We start from the raw sequence: 20,661 nt of genomic DNA, 5'->3' as shown, positions 1-20,661 counted from the left end.
TGTAACACCCTGTATAGAGCCTCCACGTTGACTCTGTACTGTAACACCCTGTATAAATCCTCGTTATTGTTATGTAAATGTATTGTGCTACTTTTTGATTGATTCGATTTTTTTAAACTTTAGTTTATTTAGTAAATATTTTATTAACTCTATTTCTTGAAATGCATTGTTGGTTAAGGGCTTGTAAGTAAGCATTTCACTGTAAGATCTACACCTGTTGTATTCAGCACATGACAATTACAATTTGATTTGATTGTGTGTGTGTTTGTGTGAGAGTGTGTGTATGTGTGTGTGTGTGTGTGTGTGTGTGTGTGTGTGTGTGTGTGTGTGTGTGTTTACTGGATGTACTGGATGAGATGTTTTATCTCACTCAACCCTACAGAATTCTCCTGTCCTCTGAGGGCCTCCACACAGCTGCGCTGGTCCTGCTGTTGGGCCCCGAGGAGGGGGGCCAGGTCTGGGCCAGGGGGCTGCCTATCTGGTCTGGTAGAGGTGGTGGTCTGGTGTGGGGAAGTAGACTGGGCCCAGTCTAATCTTGAGGCTTTCTCTCTCTCTTAATTCAATTTCAATTCAAAGGGGTTTATTGACATGGGAAACATACGTTTACATTGCCGAAGCAAGTGAAATAGATACTAAACAAAAGTGAAATAAACAATCATAAATTAACAGTAAACATTACACTCACAAAAGTTTCAAAAGAATAAAGACATTTCAAATGTCATAGTATGTACAGTGTTGTAACAATGTGCAAATAGTTGAAGTCACTAGCCACTTTAAACTATGCCACTTTATGTTTATATACCCTACATTACTCATCTCATATGTATATACTGTACTCGATACCATCTACTGCATCTTGCCTATGCCGTTCTGTACCATCACTCATTCATATATCTTTATGTACATATTCTTTATCCCTTTACACTTGTGTGTGTATAATGTAGTAGTTGTGGAATTGTTAGGTTAGATTACTCGTTGGTTATTACTGCATTGTCGGAACTAGAAGCACAAGCATTTCGCCACACTCACATTAACATCTGCTAACCATGTGTATGTGACAAATAACATTTGATTTGATTTGATTTGAAGTACAAAAGGGAAAATAAATTAACATAAATATGGGTTGTATTTACAATGGTGTTTGTGCTTCACTGATTTCCCTTTTCTTGTTGTAAAAGTTAACGGCTATTTTCTGGATTTTGATAATTAGTCGGTATCATCCTAATTCTGCTCTGCGTGCATTCTTTGGTGTTTTATGTTGTACACGAGGAAGGTTGTGCGGAATTGGGTGTTTGTCCCGTTTTGTGAATTCTTGGTTGGTGAGCGGACCCCATGCCTCCCAACCATAAACGGCAATGGGTTCTATAACTCTCTCTCTCTCTCTCTCTAAGATGGTAAGTTGTCAACCACTGGTCAATCGTGCACTTGATAGTTATTTTCTACTTGATTTGATGTTGAGAGGTAGGCTACGCTACCTTTTCATATAGCTGCACAACAGTAGCAACAATCGAAGATAACGTTGCACGTTTAATTCAACATCATAAATGTCGACTATGTGTTTGAGTGTTTCAGAGAAAGTTTTTTTTGGATCAGCTGCAGTTTAAAAAGTAAGAAGATGAGAACGTTTATAGAATTAAACCACATTGCCACTCACCGGTGTGTTGGATGCGTCATAAAAAAAATTCAACCAATCAGAGAGCAACGTCGAGAAACGGGGTGCCTGAGACGTATAAAGCTGCAACATGGCGACTCTCCGAAGATACTACGGAGAGTGGCGATACAACCGTTTTTAAAACATATAGTTACGCCTCGTGCAATGTGGCGGGATTAGCACAAGCCTCGACACCCACAACATTGTAAACTATGTTTGCAGAGGTAAGTTCATACTCGCTCAAAGGCGTGTCTATAGTTTGTTTTCTGCCCCTGGGCAGGTGACAGCTAGATAGCCACATAGCTAGCTAACCGTTTAGCATCGGATCACAGGTAAACAGGAAGACGAGCACAGACAGACTTGTCTGTTTTGAAAAAGCCTCTTTGCTAACTCGGTGTTTGTCAGTCCAGGATTAGACAGCTAATACGATGAGCTGAAGTTATCCTTAGTGACAACACTGTGCTGGAATTAGCTTGTTGGCTAGGTTAAATAACCGACGTTATGCGATCACATGAGTTGTAACGACGTTGCAAGATAATATCTTTAGCTCAGGTGAGAATGGAATGGGCGCGTCCCAAAATAGTTGTTTGGCTAGCAACATCGATGTCTGTTGCCCTATTTGCCTCCTGGCAACATATCTTCGCCTGCTAGTTAACTAGTTAAAGGGGAACTCCACTCAAACTATATTTAGGGAGTTTTTTTTCATCGTTAGTCCACTGTTGATACAGTCCCGAAATGTTTTGCATGTCAGCAGTCAAGTTTTGAAGATATTGGACTTTCAAGAAGCAAAGTGTGTCACTGACCTCATCACCAACTGCCTTCAGCGCTATTGGACTATAGTCCGGGGGGATCCTGACACTCGTTCTGAACATTAAAACGCATCTCTTGCTGTACGGTTGTGTAAACATAGGAAGAGATCTTTAAAACATCAGGGGGAAAAAAATAAGGTTAAATTACACCTTTTTATAGGAGTATTGTTAGTGTTCCCACAACGGAAGACAGAGGCGGCCACCTGTGTTAATTAGCTGTCTAGCGTGCTCTGAACATCTCTGTGTAAGCATAACTGTGGAGGAAGTGTATGTAGTAAATCAACTGGAGGCACACACAGAGTATGGATCTGTTCAAAACTGCTACAGTAAGTGTGTGTATTTAAAAAAAAATAAATAAATAAATAAATAAAATAATATATATATATATATATATATATATATATATATATACATATTATTTCTTGCAGATATGAAAGATGAGGGTCAGAATGTGTAGCAGTGGGGGGCAAAGGTCATAGGGGGTGGGGAGTTAGGTAGAAGGACTGAGAATCTCACTTCTGGTGTCTTTCTACTCCAAATTGAATGAAAATAAAATTATGCTGATGTAACAGTATAGACTTCACGTCCGTCCCCTTGCCCCGACCTGGGCGCGAACCAGGGACGCTCTGCACACGTCAACAGTCACCCTCGAAGCATCGTTACCCATCGCTCCACAAAAGCCGCGGCCCTTGCAGAGCAAGGGGAACCACTACTTCAAGGTCTCAGAGCAAGTGACGTCACCGATTGAAACGCTATTTAGCGCACACTACTAACTAAGCTAGCCGTTTCAAATCCGTTACACTAGCAAGTGACGTCACCGATTGAAACGCTATTTAGCTCGCACCACCGCTAACTAGCAAGCAATTTCACATCGGCTACACTGACACCATCTAAAATATGATATCCACCTCCAGAAAGGAGCCCTATAACAAATTGGTACAGTTATTTGTTTAAATCAGGTATGCTATTAGCAATAAGCATTATCACCTGTTGGAAACCTCCCTAAAGGGGCCACATGAAGATCGGGGGAAACTAAAAATAAATCTTCTCTCAACTTCAACGTGACAATGGCGAGAGCTAGCGAGACAGAGAAGCAAATTTGATGAAGCACCGCCGTCTTTTGAATCCGCCGTGCGGGAACAGCGTTCACTACGATGACGAGGGTACGATGACGAGGGTACGAAGACCGTAAACAAACAGAGTACAATCTGCAGGCATTGCTTTGCCACCGTTCGGCTACTCCAGTGGAAGCACTTCTAACATGAAGTGTCATTTACGCGGCCGTCACCGAGCGAAAACACGCTCTCGCTGTTGCCTTCCAGCGACAAACGAAAGCAGTGGGAGTGTTCATAGTCAAAGATTTGCAGCCCTATTCGGTGGCAACTGACTCTGGATTTCGACACCCGATTTATTAGTTTTTTTGTTGCCACGTTACAATGTCCCCTCCCATACACATTTCAGCAGCAATGTAATTCCCAAACTCTATGAAACATCACGGAGAGAAATTGAAAAGGAATTGACACAGACACCCTATCTAGCTCTCTCCACTGACAGTTGGACCTCCAGAGCAACTCAAAGCTACCTCTCTGTGACGGTTCACTGTGTACTCGAAGCTACCTCTCTGTGACGGTTCACTGTGTACTCGAAGCTACCTCTCTGTGACGGTTCACTGTGTACTCGAAGCTACCTCTCTGTGACGGTTCACTGTGTACTCGAAGCTACCTCTCTGTGACGGTTCACTGTGTACTCGAAGCTACCTCTCTGTGACGGTTCACTGCATACTCGAAGCTACCTCTCTGTGACGGTTCACTGGGTACTGGAAGCTACCTCTCTGTGACGGTTCACTGTGTACTCGAAGCTACCTCTCTGTGACGGTTCACTGTGTACTCAAAGCTACCTGTGTACTGGATCGGGAGATGAAGAGCTACGTGTTAACTCCTCCCCTGTATAAGAGTCATACATGCGCACACTTTTCTTAAATATAAAGATACCGAAACTGTACCGTGGCCCACAAACCGTGATGCGTACTGAACCGTGGGCCCACTGTACCAGTGTATCCCCAGTGTGGTGGGCCTCATCTAATCTAGTTATCTGCTGATAAAGTCCCTCTCCTATGTAACAATCTCTCTGCTGTGAGATTGTATCTAATACCTCCACTGTATCTGCTTGTACTCAGTAACTGCTAATATGTAACACTCTGATTACTAGCAGGTCTATCTATATATGACATCTCTAGGTAAGGTAAGGCTATGGCCGACTGGCGCATTGTCTCCAGTTAGCTTGGGGTGTTATGGAAGAGGGAGAGCATGGTGTTGTGCCAGATATCACAACCCTCTTACAGGCGGTGGGTGCCTTTCTGTTTCTCAAACCCTCTTAACAAGTCACTGTTTCAATGACCTGGGTCGAACTCCGGAGGCATATAATCAAATCCCATTTTTATTTGTCACGTGCTTTGTAAACAACAGGTGGTAGACTATCTGTCCTGAGCCGATGTGCTGGTGTAAGAGGTAATGGAGGTAGATGCAGTATGTACATATAGGTAGGGATAAAGTGACCAGGCAACAGGATAGATAATAAATAGTAGCAGCAGTGTATGTGATGAGTCAAGAGAGTTAGTGCAAAAAGGGTCAATGCAGATAGTCGCTATCGGTGAACATTTTAAATAACTATTTTAGTGGTCTTATGGCTTGGAAGTCGAAGCTGTTCAGGGTCCTGTTGGTTCCAGACTTGGTGCATCAGTACCGCTTGCTGTGGGGTAGCAGAGAGACTTGGGTGGCTCCAGGCCTTCACCACCGTGCCGGGGGAATACAACCCAACAGCACAGTTTCCAGGCAGACTGAAGGGAGATTGTTGTTGTGGTGTAGCTGGTGTTAGTGTAATATAGATCCTCACTGAGATGTGTTCCTCTCACAGCTAAATCTTCATTCATCTGTCTTAATCGAAGCTTAGTGACAGGGATGTGCCAATCCATCAGAGCTGCTCCTCCGCATCAGCCTGGGGTCACCCTTGAAAGCTTTAACAGTCCACAGTCTATGGGAGAAGCATGAGCATTAAGCCCAGTATACATCATCATACTGAGGCCCCCCCCCCCCCCCCCCCAGCCCAACTCCCTCCCCTCTCTCTGGGATATCAACTCACTTTCTCAGAGGAGAGCTTTAATATGCGAAGTTAATTCCTCACTAAATAAACCCTAACCCCTCACTCACTCACTAAACCCTAACCACTCACTCACTAAACCCTAACCCTTCAATCAATCACTCACTCATTCACTAAACCCTAACCCTTCACTCACTCACTCACTAAACCCTAACCCCTCACTCACTCACTCACTAAACCCTAACCACTCACTCACTAAACCCTAACCACTCACTCACTAAACCCTAACCCCTCACTCACTCACTAAACCCTAACCCCTCATTCACTCACTCACTCACTAAACCCTAACCACTCACTCACTAAACCCTAACCACTCACTCACTAAACCCTAACCCCTCACTCACTCACTAAACCCTAACCACTCACTCACTAAACCCTAACCACTCACTCACTAAACCCTAACCCTTCAATCAATCACTCACTCATTCACTAAACCCTAACCCTTCACTCACTCACTCACTAAACCCTAACCCCTCACTCACTCACTCACTAAACCCTAACCACTCACTCACTAAACCCTAACCACTCACTCACTAAACCCTAACCACTCACTCACTAAACCCTAACCCCTCACTCACTCACTAAACCCTAACCCCTCACTCACTCACTAAACCCTAACCCCTCACTCACTCACTAAACCCTAACCCCTCACTCACTCACTAAACCCTAACCCTTCACTCACTCACTAAACCCTAACCCTTCACTCACTCACTAAACCCTAACCCTTCACTCACTCACTAAACCCTAACCCCTCACTCACTCACTCACTAAACCCTAACCCATCACTCACTCACTCACTAAACCCTAACCCTTCAATCACTCACTCACTCACTAAACCCTAACCCCTCACTCACTAAACCCTAACCCCTCACTCACTAAACCCTAACCTCTCACTCACTAAACCCTAACCTCTCACTCACTAAACCCTAACCCCTCACTCACTCACTAAACCCTAACCCCTCACTCACTCACTAAACCCTAACCCCTCACTCACTCACTCACTAATCCCTAACCACTCACTCACTCACTCACGAAACCCTAACCCCTCACTAAACCCTGACCCCTTGCTAACATTAGTAACTCCTCACTGTGGAGGGGGCTGTGCCGCTGACAGAGTTGAAACATGCATTCTCTAACCCCAGTGACCTCTTACCCCTAACCCCAGGGACTCCTTACCCCTCTTTTGATTCTTTTGACTGTTTCCACTGTTTGCAATGTGATTTTTTTTGACAAAATCAGAGGTAAATAAAACACCCTATCCTGTAATTCTCCTGCCCCCTAAACAACTTAATGTGAAAATGTGCGTGATATTCTAAGAATTTGTTTGTTTTGGGCCGGCCCGTATTTATGGTTTGTGTAACATCGTAGCCTCTAGAGCAACGTGTGGCCATTGTGTGAGTGAGTGTGAGAGAGCGAGATCTGTCTTTCGTAGGAGTAGAATGAGATTCACTTTCAATGATCTATGTATGCAATGCTTTATATAAAGGGGATTTTAGATTTGTATTTATTATTGTCATGCATTCCGGTACCTAAGAGCCCCCCAGGTCAACCCCCCCCCCTTCTCGGCTCACTTTTTAGTTCCGGCACCTTCACAAATGAATCACTGCCTAACCCCTTAGTCACTGCCATAGGTCACAGAGGCTGTGGTAACAGAGGGAAGTGAAACCAGACTGACTGATGGTCAGATTTCATGTGACGGGGACAACTATTTTTCAGTCTTCAAGGAATTCTTTGTGCTCCTTCAGCTTGGAACCTTCAGCTCTTGTTTTAAAGCCAGAATCCTTCATTGAAAACTGGTCACCCCACCTCTGTTTTGGTAAAAAGCTGAGGGATCGGCCTGGAGAAATGTAACCATTCTCAGATGAATAGACTGTGCAGGATGCAAGGACTGACCATCCATGATATCAAAATTATAAACTTATATTTTGGGTACTGATAGGGTACGACAGTTGAACTAAACTCATGAATGATTTCTAAGTTACATATTCTTGAAAAATCAGTTTGTACAGTTAAATCGGAAGTTTACATACACTTAGGTTGGAGTCATGGAAACTCGGTTTTTCAACCACTCCACAAATTTCTTGTTAACAAACTATAGTTTTGGCAAGTTTGTTAGGACATATACTTTGTGCATGACACAAGTCATTTTTCCAACAATTTACAGGCAGATTATTTCACTTATAATTCACTCTATCACAATTCCAGTGGGTCAGAAGTTTACATACACAATAATAATAATTATGCATAATAATTATGCACGCCCAATTTTTCAGTTTTTGATTTGTTAAAAAAGTTTGAAATATCCAATAAATGTCGTTCCACTTCATGATTGTGTCCCACTTGATGTTGATTCTTCACAAAAAAATACAGTTTTATATCTTTATGTTTGAAGCCTGAAATGTGGCAAAAGGTCGCAAAGTTCAAGGGGGCCGAATACTTTCGCAAGGCACTGTACCTAACCATTTCCTTGGCTCTCTTGTAGAGTGTAGCCATTATTTTCAGTGCCATCATGTACTTGAGGATCAGATGTAATGCATATGCAGCACAGCCAATGGGTGTGATGAGAGGGTAGGACTCCTCCACTTTAGACCAAGACTCTTCATGTTCGCAGCATTGTCTTTCACCAGTGCAAATACCTTCTGTGGTCCAAGGTCATTGACTGCCTTCAGCTCATCTACAATGTAGAGACCGGTGTGTCTGTTGTCCCTTGTGTCTGTGCTCTTGTAGAATACTGGTTGAGGGGTGGATGATTAATTAGTAGTTAATTATTCCTTGCCCACGAACATTTGACCACCCATCAGAGATGAATGCAATAAAGTCTGCTTTCTCTATGATTTGCTTGACCTTCACTTGAACTCTGTTGAACTCTGCATTCGGCAAATGTGTAGATAAAGCATGTCTGGTTGGAGGGTTGTATGCTGGGCGAGGAACATTCAGAAATCTCTTCCAATACACATTGCCTGTGAGCATCAGAGGTGAACTAGTTGCATACACAGCTTGAGCAAGACATTCATCAGCATTTCTGACTACGTTCCTCCATTGAGTCAAAAAAACTTCTGATTCCAGGAGGACCATGAGCTGTTGCTATCGATAAGGTGTCTGATTCATCATTTTCACCTCGAATAGAAGTAGAGGGACTTTTGTCAGAGGTTGCTTGTTGTGAGCGCTGAGGGAACTTTATGCACTTGGCCAGATGATTCTGCATCTTTGTTGCATTCTGCACATATGATTTGGCACAGTTTTTGCAAATGTACACAGCTTTTCCTTCTACATTAGCTGCAGTGAAATGTCTCCACACATCAGATAGTTCCCATGGCATTTTCCTGTAAAGATTAGAAAAAAATTAGTTAAAAAACCCCAAATACAATTCCATGTACATGTTAAGTAGGAAATTATTTAAGCACACTTTACTGTAGGCTACTATTTACTAGTTAACAAAAAATAATGTATGTCATATAAAATATATTCACGCCACCCAGTATTGTAATCCAAATTTACCAGAAATGTAGTCCTTGGCTCAGACAGTGTAGTAGTGTGGGCTCAATAGTATCTCATTAGTGTGCAAGATCTTGAGAATCAGCTGTACATGTGATGGAAGAATGCACTGTGCATGCAGAGGGTTGCAAAATCCAATTTATTTGGGGATAAGTTTAACTAAAATATACCACAAGACCTAGAATTGCCTTATTTGTATCCCACAAAAAAAAGGTTCACTGTTATAAGCTAACTTTTTTTTGATAAATTTTTAAGCAAAATTCCCCAAATTCCTGGGCTTAACTTCTCATGGAAAATTTCCGGGAAAGTTTTCGACCCTTTGCAACCCCAGTTGCGGACTAAGGATTCTAGCTTTGAAACTCTGTTGCTCTTGTTTTGTAACCCTTCTCTTGCGTTTGGAATAGAGGTTGACCGATTAATCGGAATGGCCGATTAATTAGGGCCGATTTGAAGTTTTCATAACAATTGTAAATTTGTATTTTTGGACACAGATTTGGCTTTTTTTAAAAAAAAATTTTTTTTTTTTTTTTTTTACACCTTTATTTAATCTTTATTTAACTAGGCAAATCAGTTAAGATATTACTAGTTTATCTAGCGTGTCCTGCGTTGCATATAATCAATGCGGTGCATATCGTTGCTCCAATGTGCCTAATTTGCCAGAATTTTACGTAATTATGACATAACATTGAAGGTTGTGCAATGTAACATGAATATTTAGACTAATGGATGCCACCCGTTAGATAAAATACAGAACGGTTCCGTATTTCACTGAAATAATAAACGTTTTGTTTTCGAGATGATAGTTTCCAGATTCGACCATATTAATGACCTAAGGCTCGTATTTCTGTGTGTTATTATGTTATAACTAAGTTTATGATTTGATAGATGAGTCTGACTAAGCTGTGGTAGGCAGCAGCAGGCTCGTAAGCATTCATTCAAACAGGACTTTCGTGCATTTTGCCAGCAGCTCTTCGTTGTGCGTCAAGCATTGCGCTGTTTATGACTTCAAGCCTATCAACTCCCAAGATGAGGCTGGTGTAACCAATGTGAAATGGCTAGCGTGTTAGCTAATAGCGTTTCAAAGTCACTTGCTCTGAGACTTGGAGGAGTAGTTCCCCTTGCTCTGCATGGGTAACGCTGCTTCGATGGTGGCTGTTGTCGTTGTGTTCCTGGTTCAAGCCCAGGGAGGAGCGAGGAGAGGGACGGAAGCTTTACTGTTACACTGGCAATACTAAAGTGCCTATAAGAACATCCAATCGCCAAAGGTTAATGAAATACAAATGGTATAGAGAGAAATAGTCCTATAATTGCTATAATAACTACAACCTAAAACTTCTTACCTGGGAATATTGAAGACTCATGTTAAAAGGAACCACCAGCTTTCATATGTTCTCATGTTCTGAGCAAGGAACTGAAACGTTAGCTTTCTCACATGGCACATATTGCACTTTTACTTTCTTCTCCAACACTTTGTTTTTGCATTATTTAAACCAAATTGAACATGTTTCATTATTTATTTGAGGCTAAATTGATTTTATTGATGTATTATATTAAGTTAAAATAAGTGTTCATTCAGTATTGTTGTAATTGTCATTATTACAAATTACATTTTTAAAAATCGGCCGATTTAATCGGTATCGGCTTTTTTTTTTTGGCCCTCCAATAATCGTTATCGGCGTTGAAAAATCATAATTGGTCGACCTCTAGTTTGGAACCGTTGGCTCTCGTCCTCTGACGTCAGACAACTGTATCATCCTCTCTGGTCTCCACCAGCCTGTTGAACAGTTGAAGGTTGAATAAAATTCCTCTCTGTCCACAATACTCAGTCAACTGTAAAGAGTCTCACCTATAGCTAGCTATCTGTGGTCATGCCATGCAGTCTCATCTCTCATACTGACACAGTAGGTTCTACTCAGTCTTTTTGGCTCAGGGCTGTTTCTGTTACACATTTAGGACTGTACACTGACTGACCAATCCCCTCTGTGTTAAGCCAGTGGAGAAGTGGATCAGCTACCTCAGCCTGTAAATATTAGAAGTTAACCCTGTAGTGGTTTAGTAAGCCCTGTCATTATCTAGCTGAAAGATGGACACTATACATACAGTGTCAGTATGAGAGACGAGGCAGCCATGCATGACCACAGATAGGTGAGACTCTTCACAGTTGACTGAGTCATTTTATTCAACCTTCTCAGACCCATTTCTGTTGGAATAGTTTCCCTGAATCTTCTTGCTACCCTACATTGTCACGGAAGTCATGAACATGATTGTTACGCACAGTTCTGTTGTTTTTTTGATTTGTCGTGGCTGATGACTGACTCACCGCGCTGAGCTGCTGTTTTTAATTTGAATTCTCTCACACTAGCCCCTCCCTACCTGTCTGCCCTTAATGCTGTTGATAAGGTTAGCCTCGATCAGAATATGGAAGGCTAGCCACCAATAATATCATGACTACCTGTCTGTCCCTGTATTCAGACCGCGACTGTTCCCTGGAGGCTCCACTGTGACGGCAACACTGTGATAACCTTGCACTGGCCTGCTGATATGGGCCCGCTAACACCATTACGTGCACGTGTGTGTGTGCACGTGTGTGTGTGTGTGTGTGTGTGTGTCAAGGACGTCTACTAGCAGCCAGGCACCTCGTGAATATGTAGAGGCCTCCTTTATCCCTGCTGTTAGCAGTATAAAGACCCTGACTGTCTGATGATAAATTAATACCACGTGAGCCTTACAATCAAAAATGTGTGTTGGACCGGCTGGTGGTGTTAGCAGTAGGAAGCTCTGACTAGTGACCGGGCTTTTTCATTCCTCAGTCAGGGAGAGTGACATGTTTTTAGGTCATCTCACATGACAGCCTACTAGTATGCTACTTCTCACCAGAACTAGTCTGGGATAAGCGTTTTGAGATGTAGCCTACCATTAGTGACAGCCCAGTCCCTTAGCTAGCCTGTGTCAGATGCAAGCTAGTGTTTTTACATTCCCCTGTGTGTAATAATGTAATGTAGTAAGTCTGTAGCACTAAGTTCAACGACCTGTAGAAGTCAGACTGCTCTGTTGTTATTTGGTCATTGTGTTGTTTACGCTCAGGTGAATGTGTGAGCAGGAAGACACTGACAAGGCTGTAGGATTCTGTGAGTGAGGGGAAACGCTGCCCGTGTGTGTATTGTGTGTGTGTGTGTGTAATATAACGTTGTGTTGGGGATAGCCCGGCTCGGTCCAGTGTGGTTGATAGAAACAGATGGTGTTGATGTTAAAACTGTGTAAGCTGGAAGGATTCAGAGTATTCTGCTGATAGCTCTTGACTAGTTGTGGTGCTTATAGCTAGAATACTGCTGTATTAGTCAACACCATCACCCTGACCCCTGGAAAGGTCAGGACCCATCCACTGTGTGTGTGTGTGTGTGTGTGACGGGAACAGGGACGCCATGTTCTGGAATCCTCTAAACATTCCATACATCCATCACATGACCGTTTTTTTTGAACAGACGACAGATACTCGTGTGTGTGTGTACATGCTTGTGTATTGTGTGGTGCAGTCATATTTAATACAGTACATTGGAGTAGCTTGTAGTCTGTCACTGTTCTGGCTTTTTGTTCATTCTCAGTAGCAGGCAGTAGTAGTAGTGGGCGGCTATGACTCCTCAGACTTACTGGTCTATAGGATTTAGACTAGGTCCTATTGTTACTGTGACAGAGGAGTGGCCATGTTTCAACACATTCTAGAACACTGTTACTATGGTTCCAACACGCTGAGTCATGATCTCTAGACTAGGTTTGTCTGTTATTCTGATTTTCCATACTGTTGCTGTACCGTACCAGGTTATACGGTATTACCGGTAGTGCACAGAAGGAGCGCTATTTATTTCCAAATGTACATGTTTTAAAAAAAATAAATACTCCATGTTCATTTCATGCGTAGATACACGTCATTGGGTCTAACGGTCGTCACGAGCTGGACTGCGCATGTAGAACATTATTTTTGATGACAATGTAACAGTGTCAGTAGGAGTGACATTGGCCGGAATCTAGGCTGTGCCTTGACATTAGGACAAAATTAACAACTAAGAAATAATTTTTAACTTCTCTCATTGACTTCTCAAGCCCCAAACCTCAGTCTGGTCTGCAGCGTTCCTGTAAGTCTTGCAATGTTGAACCTCCGTGTTTAGAAACTCTGTGGTTCTAGTTAGGGATGCACGATATATCGGTGAACATATTGGAATCGGCTGACATTAGCTAAAAATGCCAACATCGATCGGTATCTGCCCGACCGTCTAGTTTAACGCCAATGTTAACCGATGTCAAAGCACAGCCATTTTTCCAGCCAAAGATAGGAGTCACAAAAAGCAGAAATAGAGATGAAATGAATCACTAACCTTTGATGATCTTCATCATATGACACTCATAGGACTTCATGTTACACAATACATGTATGTTTTGTTCGATAAAGTTCATATTTATATCCAAAAATCTGTTTACATTGGTGCGTTATGTTCAGTAATGTTTTGCCTCCAAAACATCCGGTGATTTTGCAGAGAGCCACATCAATTTACAGAGATACTCATCATAAATGTTGATGAAAATACAAGTGTTATGCATGGAATTAAAAATATACTTCTCCATAATGCAACCGCTGTGTCAAATTTCAAAAAAGATTTACGGAAAAAGCACACCATGCAATAATTTGAGTACAGCGCTCAGGCACCAAGCCATACAGATACCCGCCATGTTGTGGAGTCAACAGAAGTCAGAAATAGCATTATAAATATTCCCTTACCTTTGATGATCTTCATCGCAATGCACTCCCAGGAATCCTATTTCCTCAATAGATGTTTGTTTTGTTCGATAAAGTCCATAATTTATGTCCAAAGACCTACTTTTTGTTTGCACGTTTAGTTCACAAAAAGGCTTACACTTGTTGTTCGCTTATTGAACTTTAGCTCATGAAAATAAATAGCAAGCCAGCTACTTAACCCTGTTGCCCTAAGCTAATGTTATAAGCAGCCAGCTAGTGAGGCTCGACTGGACTGGGTTATGTGTTGTGAAGCTAGCCACGATAAGGATTAGGCAAAATAGTGGAATTTACTGTTTGCCTTCAATGTAAAAAGTATGTGTGTATTTCAGGAAATGGCTTCCTGGATTCCCCCAAGCAGCTGATTAGTCGGGCTCCATTGCAGATTGGAGCTCTGATTCCGCCCTCTCATTAGGGTATACAACTGTCGGCAATTACCGACTCCTTCTGCAGCTTGAAAAGCCGGTGTTCCTTTGTTAGGAGAGGGAGCTTCCTGGATGTCCTGTGTTGGTTGTTGCTCAGAGACCGTTTTGTTGTCAAGTCTACCAACCTGACTGTTTTGCCCCATAGTTGCGCATGTGTCGGATTTGTTGATAAACAACCAACCCGTCTATACAGCTCGTTTAGTGCCTGCATCTGCTTGTGATAATAAATGGACCGGAACAAAAAATATATATATTTTGTAGCCGCTACACAGTGTTTTTGATTATTGAAATGGTTCACTTTAAGTTAGTAATTATTCTGTGTTTGTTCCCAGGGGGGAAGGGAAAGACACCTTGGGAGTGCTTAGGAAGAGGCCTGCGGCCACATATATACCCGTAGTATGTACTCTGTCTATGCACACTAGGTAAGACCTGGGCGGACCACCCCCTGTATTTTGGTTAGCGCGCCAGGTGGCATTAAGGTTAGGTAAGTGGTGGGTAGGCAGGTAAGGTATGAGAGAGGACTTTTACTTTCTTTGCTTTGGTTCCATCTAGCCCCTTTCCCCCACATTACCGTGTTACCGTTCCCAGTAAACGGTAATATTCTCTGCATCTGTCATCCTTATCCGCACCTACAATCTCTCATGCCTCTTTCACTCCACGGGGAGTTGAGTATAGCAGGGGGTTGCGTTCCCTCTTCCAAGAGGCGTGCGTAACAACCCCCCATAGCAACTTGCCCAAGCCCGACCATTTTGAGTCCCACCGTACCTTATCCGCTATGCAATCTAGTTTCCGAGCTGGTCATAGGTGCACCTCAGCCACGCTCAAGGTTCTAAACTATATCATAACCGCCATCGATAAAAGACAGTACTGTGCAGCCATCTTCATCGACCTGGCCAAGGCCTTCACCTACGTCAATCACCGCATTCTTATCGGCAGACTCAACACCCTTGCCTTCAAATGACTGCCTCGCCTGGTTCCCCAACTACTTCTCAGAGTTCAGTGTGGCAAATCGAAGGGCCTGTTGTCCGGAACTCTGGCAGTCTCTATGGGGGTGCCACAGAGTTCAATTCTCGGGCCGACTCTTTTCTCTGTATACATCAATGATATCGCTCTTGCTGGTTTAGACTGTAAACTCTTCTTCCAGACTCACATTTAAGCATCTCCAATTCAAAATTAATACTAGAATCTTCTTCCTATTTCGCAACAAAGCAACTAACCCTAACCCTTCACTCATGCTGCCAAGCATACCCTCGTAAAACTGACTATCCTACCGATCCTTGACTTTGGAGATGTCATTTACAAAATAGCCCCTGACACTCTACTCAACAAACTGGATGTAGTTTATCACAGTGCCATCTGTTTTGTCACCAAAGCCTCATATACCACCTACCACTGTGACCTGTATGCTCTCGTTGGCTGGCCCTCGCTACATATTCGTCGCCAAACCCACTGGCTTCAGGTCATCTACAAGTCTTTGATAGGTAAAGCCCCGCCTTATCTCAGCTCACTGGTCACCATAGCAACACCCACCCGTAGCACGCACTCCAGCAGGTATATTTCACTGGTCATCCCCAAAGCCAACACCTCCTTTGGCTGCCTTTCCTTCCAGTTCTATGCTGCCAATGACTGGAACCAATTGCAAAAACCACTGAAGCTGAAGACTTATATCTCCCTCACTAACTTTAAGCATCAGCTTTCAGAGCAGCTAACCGATCGCTGTACCTGTACATAGCCCATCTGTAAATAGCCCACCCAACTACGTCATCCGCATATTGTCTTTTTCTTTGCTCTTTTGCACCCCAGTGTCTCTACTTGCACATCATCTGCACATATATCACTCCAGTGTTTAATGCTAAATTGTAATTATTTTGCCACTATGGTCTATTTATTGCCGTACCTCCCTAATCTCACTACATTTGCACACAGTATATTTAGACTTATCTACTGTGTTATTGACTGTACGTTTGTTTATCCCATGTGTAACTCTGTTTTTGTCACACTGTTTCGCTTTATCTTGGCCAGGTCGCAGTTGTAAATGAGAACTTGTTCTCAACTGGCCTACCTGGTTAAATTAAGGTGAAACAAAACACACACACACACCTGTCTCACCCGTATTTAAAAAAAAAAAAAAAAAAAAAAAAAAAAAAAAATATATATATATATTTAACTAGGCAAGTCAGTTAAGAACAAATTCTTATTTTCAATGACAGCCTAGGAACAGTGGGTTAACTGCCTTGCTCAGGGGCAGAACAACATATTGTTTTACCTTGTCAGTGCTGGGATTAGATCTAGCAACCTTTCAGTTACTAGTCCAGCGCTCTAACCACTAGGCTACCTGCTGCCCCCGTATCACCTCATCACCTCATCTAGCACTCCTGGAACGTTTACCTCTCACAGAAAACTATCAGAATAATGTCAACTAAAAAATGAATGTAAACTAAACTAATTTAGAGCCTCTGGAAGACAATCCTCATGCAGAATAGATTTGGGACCAGCTTTAGCTGTTAGCCTGGCTGTCTTTCACGTAGCCTGAATGATCCCTCAGATGTAGGCTAATCACCCGAGGTAATGAATTAACTCACTGTAGGCTGTTAGCCTGGCTGTCTTTCACATAGCCTGAAGAATCTCTCAGATGTAGGCTAATCACCCGAGGTAATGAATTAACTCATTGTAGGTTGTTAGCATGTATGATATGTGCCAGTATTGGCTGGAGACTGGGTTACGTAGACTGTCTGCTAGCATTAGCTTGCTAGTGTTAGCCTGTACTGTAGGCTGTGTGAGACGAGGTCGGAATGCAGGGAGAACGCTAGGATAGCATTAGCAGTTTGTTAGCTTGAGACTGGGTCACAGGTTGCAATGCTAGACATAGCATTAGCAGTTAGCTTGTTAGCGTGAGCCTGGGTTAGGATGCAGTGAGAGAGCTAACGCCATTAGCGGTGAGGTCAGCAGTTAGAATTTCTTTGTTTCCTGCTCTGACAATACCAGGAAACCTGAAGATGAGGAACTCTCTATCTCTCTCCCCTCTCCCCCCTCTCTCTCTCCCTTCTCCCCCATCTCTCTCCTCTCCCCCCCTCTTTCTCTCTCTATCACATTCCATCTGACTTTCTTTAGTGTTATGTAGCTAAAATGTGATATTGTTGCTGATTTGTTACTATACGTGAACCCACTCACACGCTCTCCTGTGCTCACTCACTCACTCACTCGCTCTCTCTCTCGCACACGCTCTCATTTCAAAGGGCTGCATTGTCATGGGAAACACGTTTACATTGCAAGTGAAATAGCTAATAAACAAAAGTGAATTAGTTTCTTTGTGTCTCTCTGTAGGCCAGTCTGTCTGTGTGGGGATGGGGGGGTCTAGGAGTGGTGCTGTTCCTCATCACTTTTGGACCCTTCGCTGTCTTCTACCTGGCCTTCTATATCTTCTGCTTCGTAGGAGGGTGAGTGTGTACAACGAGTTTTTCAGTTATAAAGTCATTTATAGATGTTCATATGAAATGGGATGTCTTTGTTGTCTTAAAATCTGGTTTACTTGTTCTCTCCCTTCTCCTTTCCTCCCTCCCTTCGCCCTCACCCTCCCATCGCCCTCACCCTCCCATCGCCCTCACCCTCCCTTCGCCCTCACCCTCCCTTCGCCCTCACCCTCCCTTCGCCCTCACCCTCCCTCTCCCCCTCTTCTCCTCACCTCTTCTCCTCACCTCTTCTCCTCACCTCTTCTCCTCACCTCTTCTCCTCACCTCTTCTCCTCACCTCTTCTCCTCACCTCCTCACCTCTCCTCACCTCACCTCACCCCCCCTTCTCTCCTCACCTCTCCTCTCCTCACCTCACCTCACCCCCCCTTCTCTTCTCACCTCACCTCTCCTCTCTCCTCACCTCTCCTCTCTCCTCACCTCTCCTCTCCTCACCTCTCCTCTCTCCTCACCTCACCCCCCCTTCTCTCCTCACCCCCCCTTCTCTCCTCACCAGTGGTTTTGTGGTCACTCTGTTGTTTGGGAAAACCAACTCAGAAAGACATCTAGAGAGGTGTGAACACTCCTATCTTCCTGCCACGCAAACGGGTATACTGAAGGTAGGATCCACACACACGCGCGCACGCGCACACACACACACACACAAACGGGTATACCGAAGGTAGGATCCACACGCGCATACACACACACACAAACGGGTATACTGAAGGTAGGATCCACGCGCGCGCACACACACACACGGGTATACTGAAGGTAGGATCCACACGCGCATACACACACACACAAACGGGTATACTGAAGGTAGGATCCACACACACACACACGCAAACGGGTATACTGAAGGTAGGATCCACACACACACACACACACACACACAAACGGGTATACTGAAGGTAGGATCCACACGCACATACACACACACACACACACACACACACAAACGGGTATACTGAAGGTAGGATCCACACACACACACACACACACACACACAAACGGGTATACTGAAGGTAGGATCCACACGCGCATACACACACACACACGCGCGCATAACTATCCCTTCTCCCTCTCTCCCCTCACCCAGACATTGGATGAGATGAGACTGGAGCCGAAGCCTATACAGATAGACAGGAGACTGACTGGCTCCAACTACATAGACGAGCCTCTTCAACAGGTTAGTGACTCAACAGAAGGATGAAGAATGGGTGTGTGAAACCAAACAGTGAGGGAGCACAGTGATGACACGGCCTGATGAGTCACTGTCTGCTTACTAGCTTCTTCTTCTTCTCTATCCGACCACGTTGGATAGAGGGTTGATTTTGTGCTTACGTCTGTCATTTCCGTTCTTGTAGATTGATTGTTCTAAAAACATGATTTGGTCATCGTTAGTAGCCTATGCGTTACGCTGATTTCGGCTATTAAAGTATCCGCCCTGTCCCTGTTTCACTATCGGCTGCTGACTCTCACTCCTTCTCCCCACTGTGACATGGAGGAGGGAGAGATGCATTCTGAGACGTACAAGCATATGACTGTTTCTGAAAATGACCTTTTTTCAACGCAAAAATTAAATCAAGTGCAAAAGGGGGGTCAATGCAGATAGTCCGGCTAACTATTTGGTTAACTATTTAATATTGTTATGGCTTGAGGGTAGAATCTGTTCAGGGTCCTTCCTGTTGGTTCCAGACTTGGTGCAGCGGTACCTCTTGCCGTGCGGTAGCAGAGAGAACAGTCTATGACTTGGGTGGCTGGAGTCTACACTGCCTGCTATAGAGGTCCTGGATGGCAGGGAGCTCGGCCCCAGTGATGTACTGGGCCGTACACACTAGGCTGTTCTCTAGCACCTTGTGGTCGGATGCCAAGCAGTTGCCATACCAAGCGGCGATGCAGCCTGTCAAGATGCTCTCAATGGTGCAGCTGTAGAACTTTTTGAGGATCTGAGGCCTCATTCCAAATCTCTTCAGTGGTGTTGTTTTGCCCTCTTTACGATTTGGGTTGGTGTGTGTGTGGACCATGCTAAATCAATAGTAACATACAAAGGAACTTGAAGTTCTCAACCCGCTCCACCACAGTCCCATCAATGTGGATGGAGGTGTGCTTGGCCCTCCATTTCCTGTAGTCCACCATCAGCTTCTTTGTCTTGCTGACGTTGAGGGAAAGGTCGTTGTCTTGGCACCACACTTTTTGTAAGTCTGTTCCCAAGTATTCCTACGCATAATAGTGACGTGATTGTATGCAAATGTAAGCAAGGTTTGAAATTATTGTTTTAGTCATATCTGTTTGGGCTTCTTGCGGTCAATTTGCAGTCTACAAATTATAAGTATGTTCAGGCCCAGAAAAAAAACTGTCTCATCATCGATGGTGATCAGGCATACCACCGTCGTTTCGTCAGCAAACTTAATGATGGTGTTGGGAATCGTGCGTGGCCACGCAGTCGTGGGTGAACAAGGAATACAGGAGGGAACTAAGCACACACCCCTGAGGTGCCCCTGTGTTGAGGGTCAATGTGGCTGTGTTGTTGCCTACCCTCACCACCTGGGCGAGTCCTGTCAGGAAGTCCAGGATCCAGTTGCAGAGGGAGGTGTTTAGTCCCAGGGACCTGAGCTTAGTGATGGAAGGCACTATGGTGTTGAACACTGAGCTGTAGTCAATGAACAGCATTTTCACATAGGTGTTCCTCTTATCCAGGTGGGAGAGAGCTGTGTGGACTACAATAAAGATTGCGTCATCTGTGGATCTGTTGGGGCTGTATGCAAATATGAGTGGGTCCAGGGTGTCTGAGATGGTGTTATGAGCCATGACCAGCCTTTCAAAGCACTTGCTGGCTACAGATGTGAGTGCTACGGGGCGATAGTCATTTAGACAGGTTACCTTGGC

General features: G+C 43.8%; 1 protein-coding gene across 2 annotated transcripts in view; it reads left to right on the top strand.

Moving 5' to 3' along the window:
• The first annotated feature begins 1,669 nt into the window (after window positions 1-1,669).
• Window positions 1,670-20,661, top strand: part of LOC110489376 (sorting nexin-13) — a 53,354-nt gene continuing 34,362 nt past the window's right edge. The window contains exons 1-4 of one of the 2 annotated variants that reach the window (XM_090227532.1): window positions 1,670-1,875; window positions 17,647-17,759; window positions 18,287-18,389; window positions 18,872-18,961. In XM_090227532.1, coding sequence (XP_090083658.1) covers window positions 1,864-1,875; window positions 17,647-17,759; window positions 18,287-18,389; window positions 18,872-18,961 — 318 coding nt within the window. In that variant the 5' untranslated portion in view covers window positions 1,670-1,863. The remainder of the gene's footprint in view (window positions 1,876-17,646; window positions 17,760-18,286; window positions 18,390-18,871; window positions 18,962-20,661) is intronic. The other variant, XM_090227533.1, reaches the window with a different exon arrangement.

The sequence above is a fragment of the Oncorhynchus mykiss genome, chromosome 30 (assembly GCF_057628025.1).
Source record: "Oncorhynchus mykiss isolate SJ-2025 chromosome 30, ASM5762802v1, whole genome shotgun sequence".
NCBI lineage: Eukaryota > Metazoa > Chordata > Actinopteri > Salmoniformes > Salmonidae > Oncorhynchus > Oncorhynchus mykiss.
The sequence above is the reverse complement of the archived record's forward strand: the minus strand, read 5'-3'. Positions and strand labels throughout refer to the sequence as shown.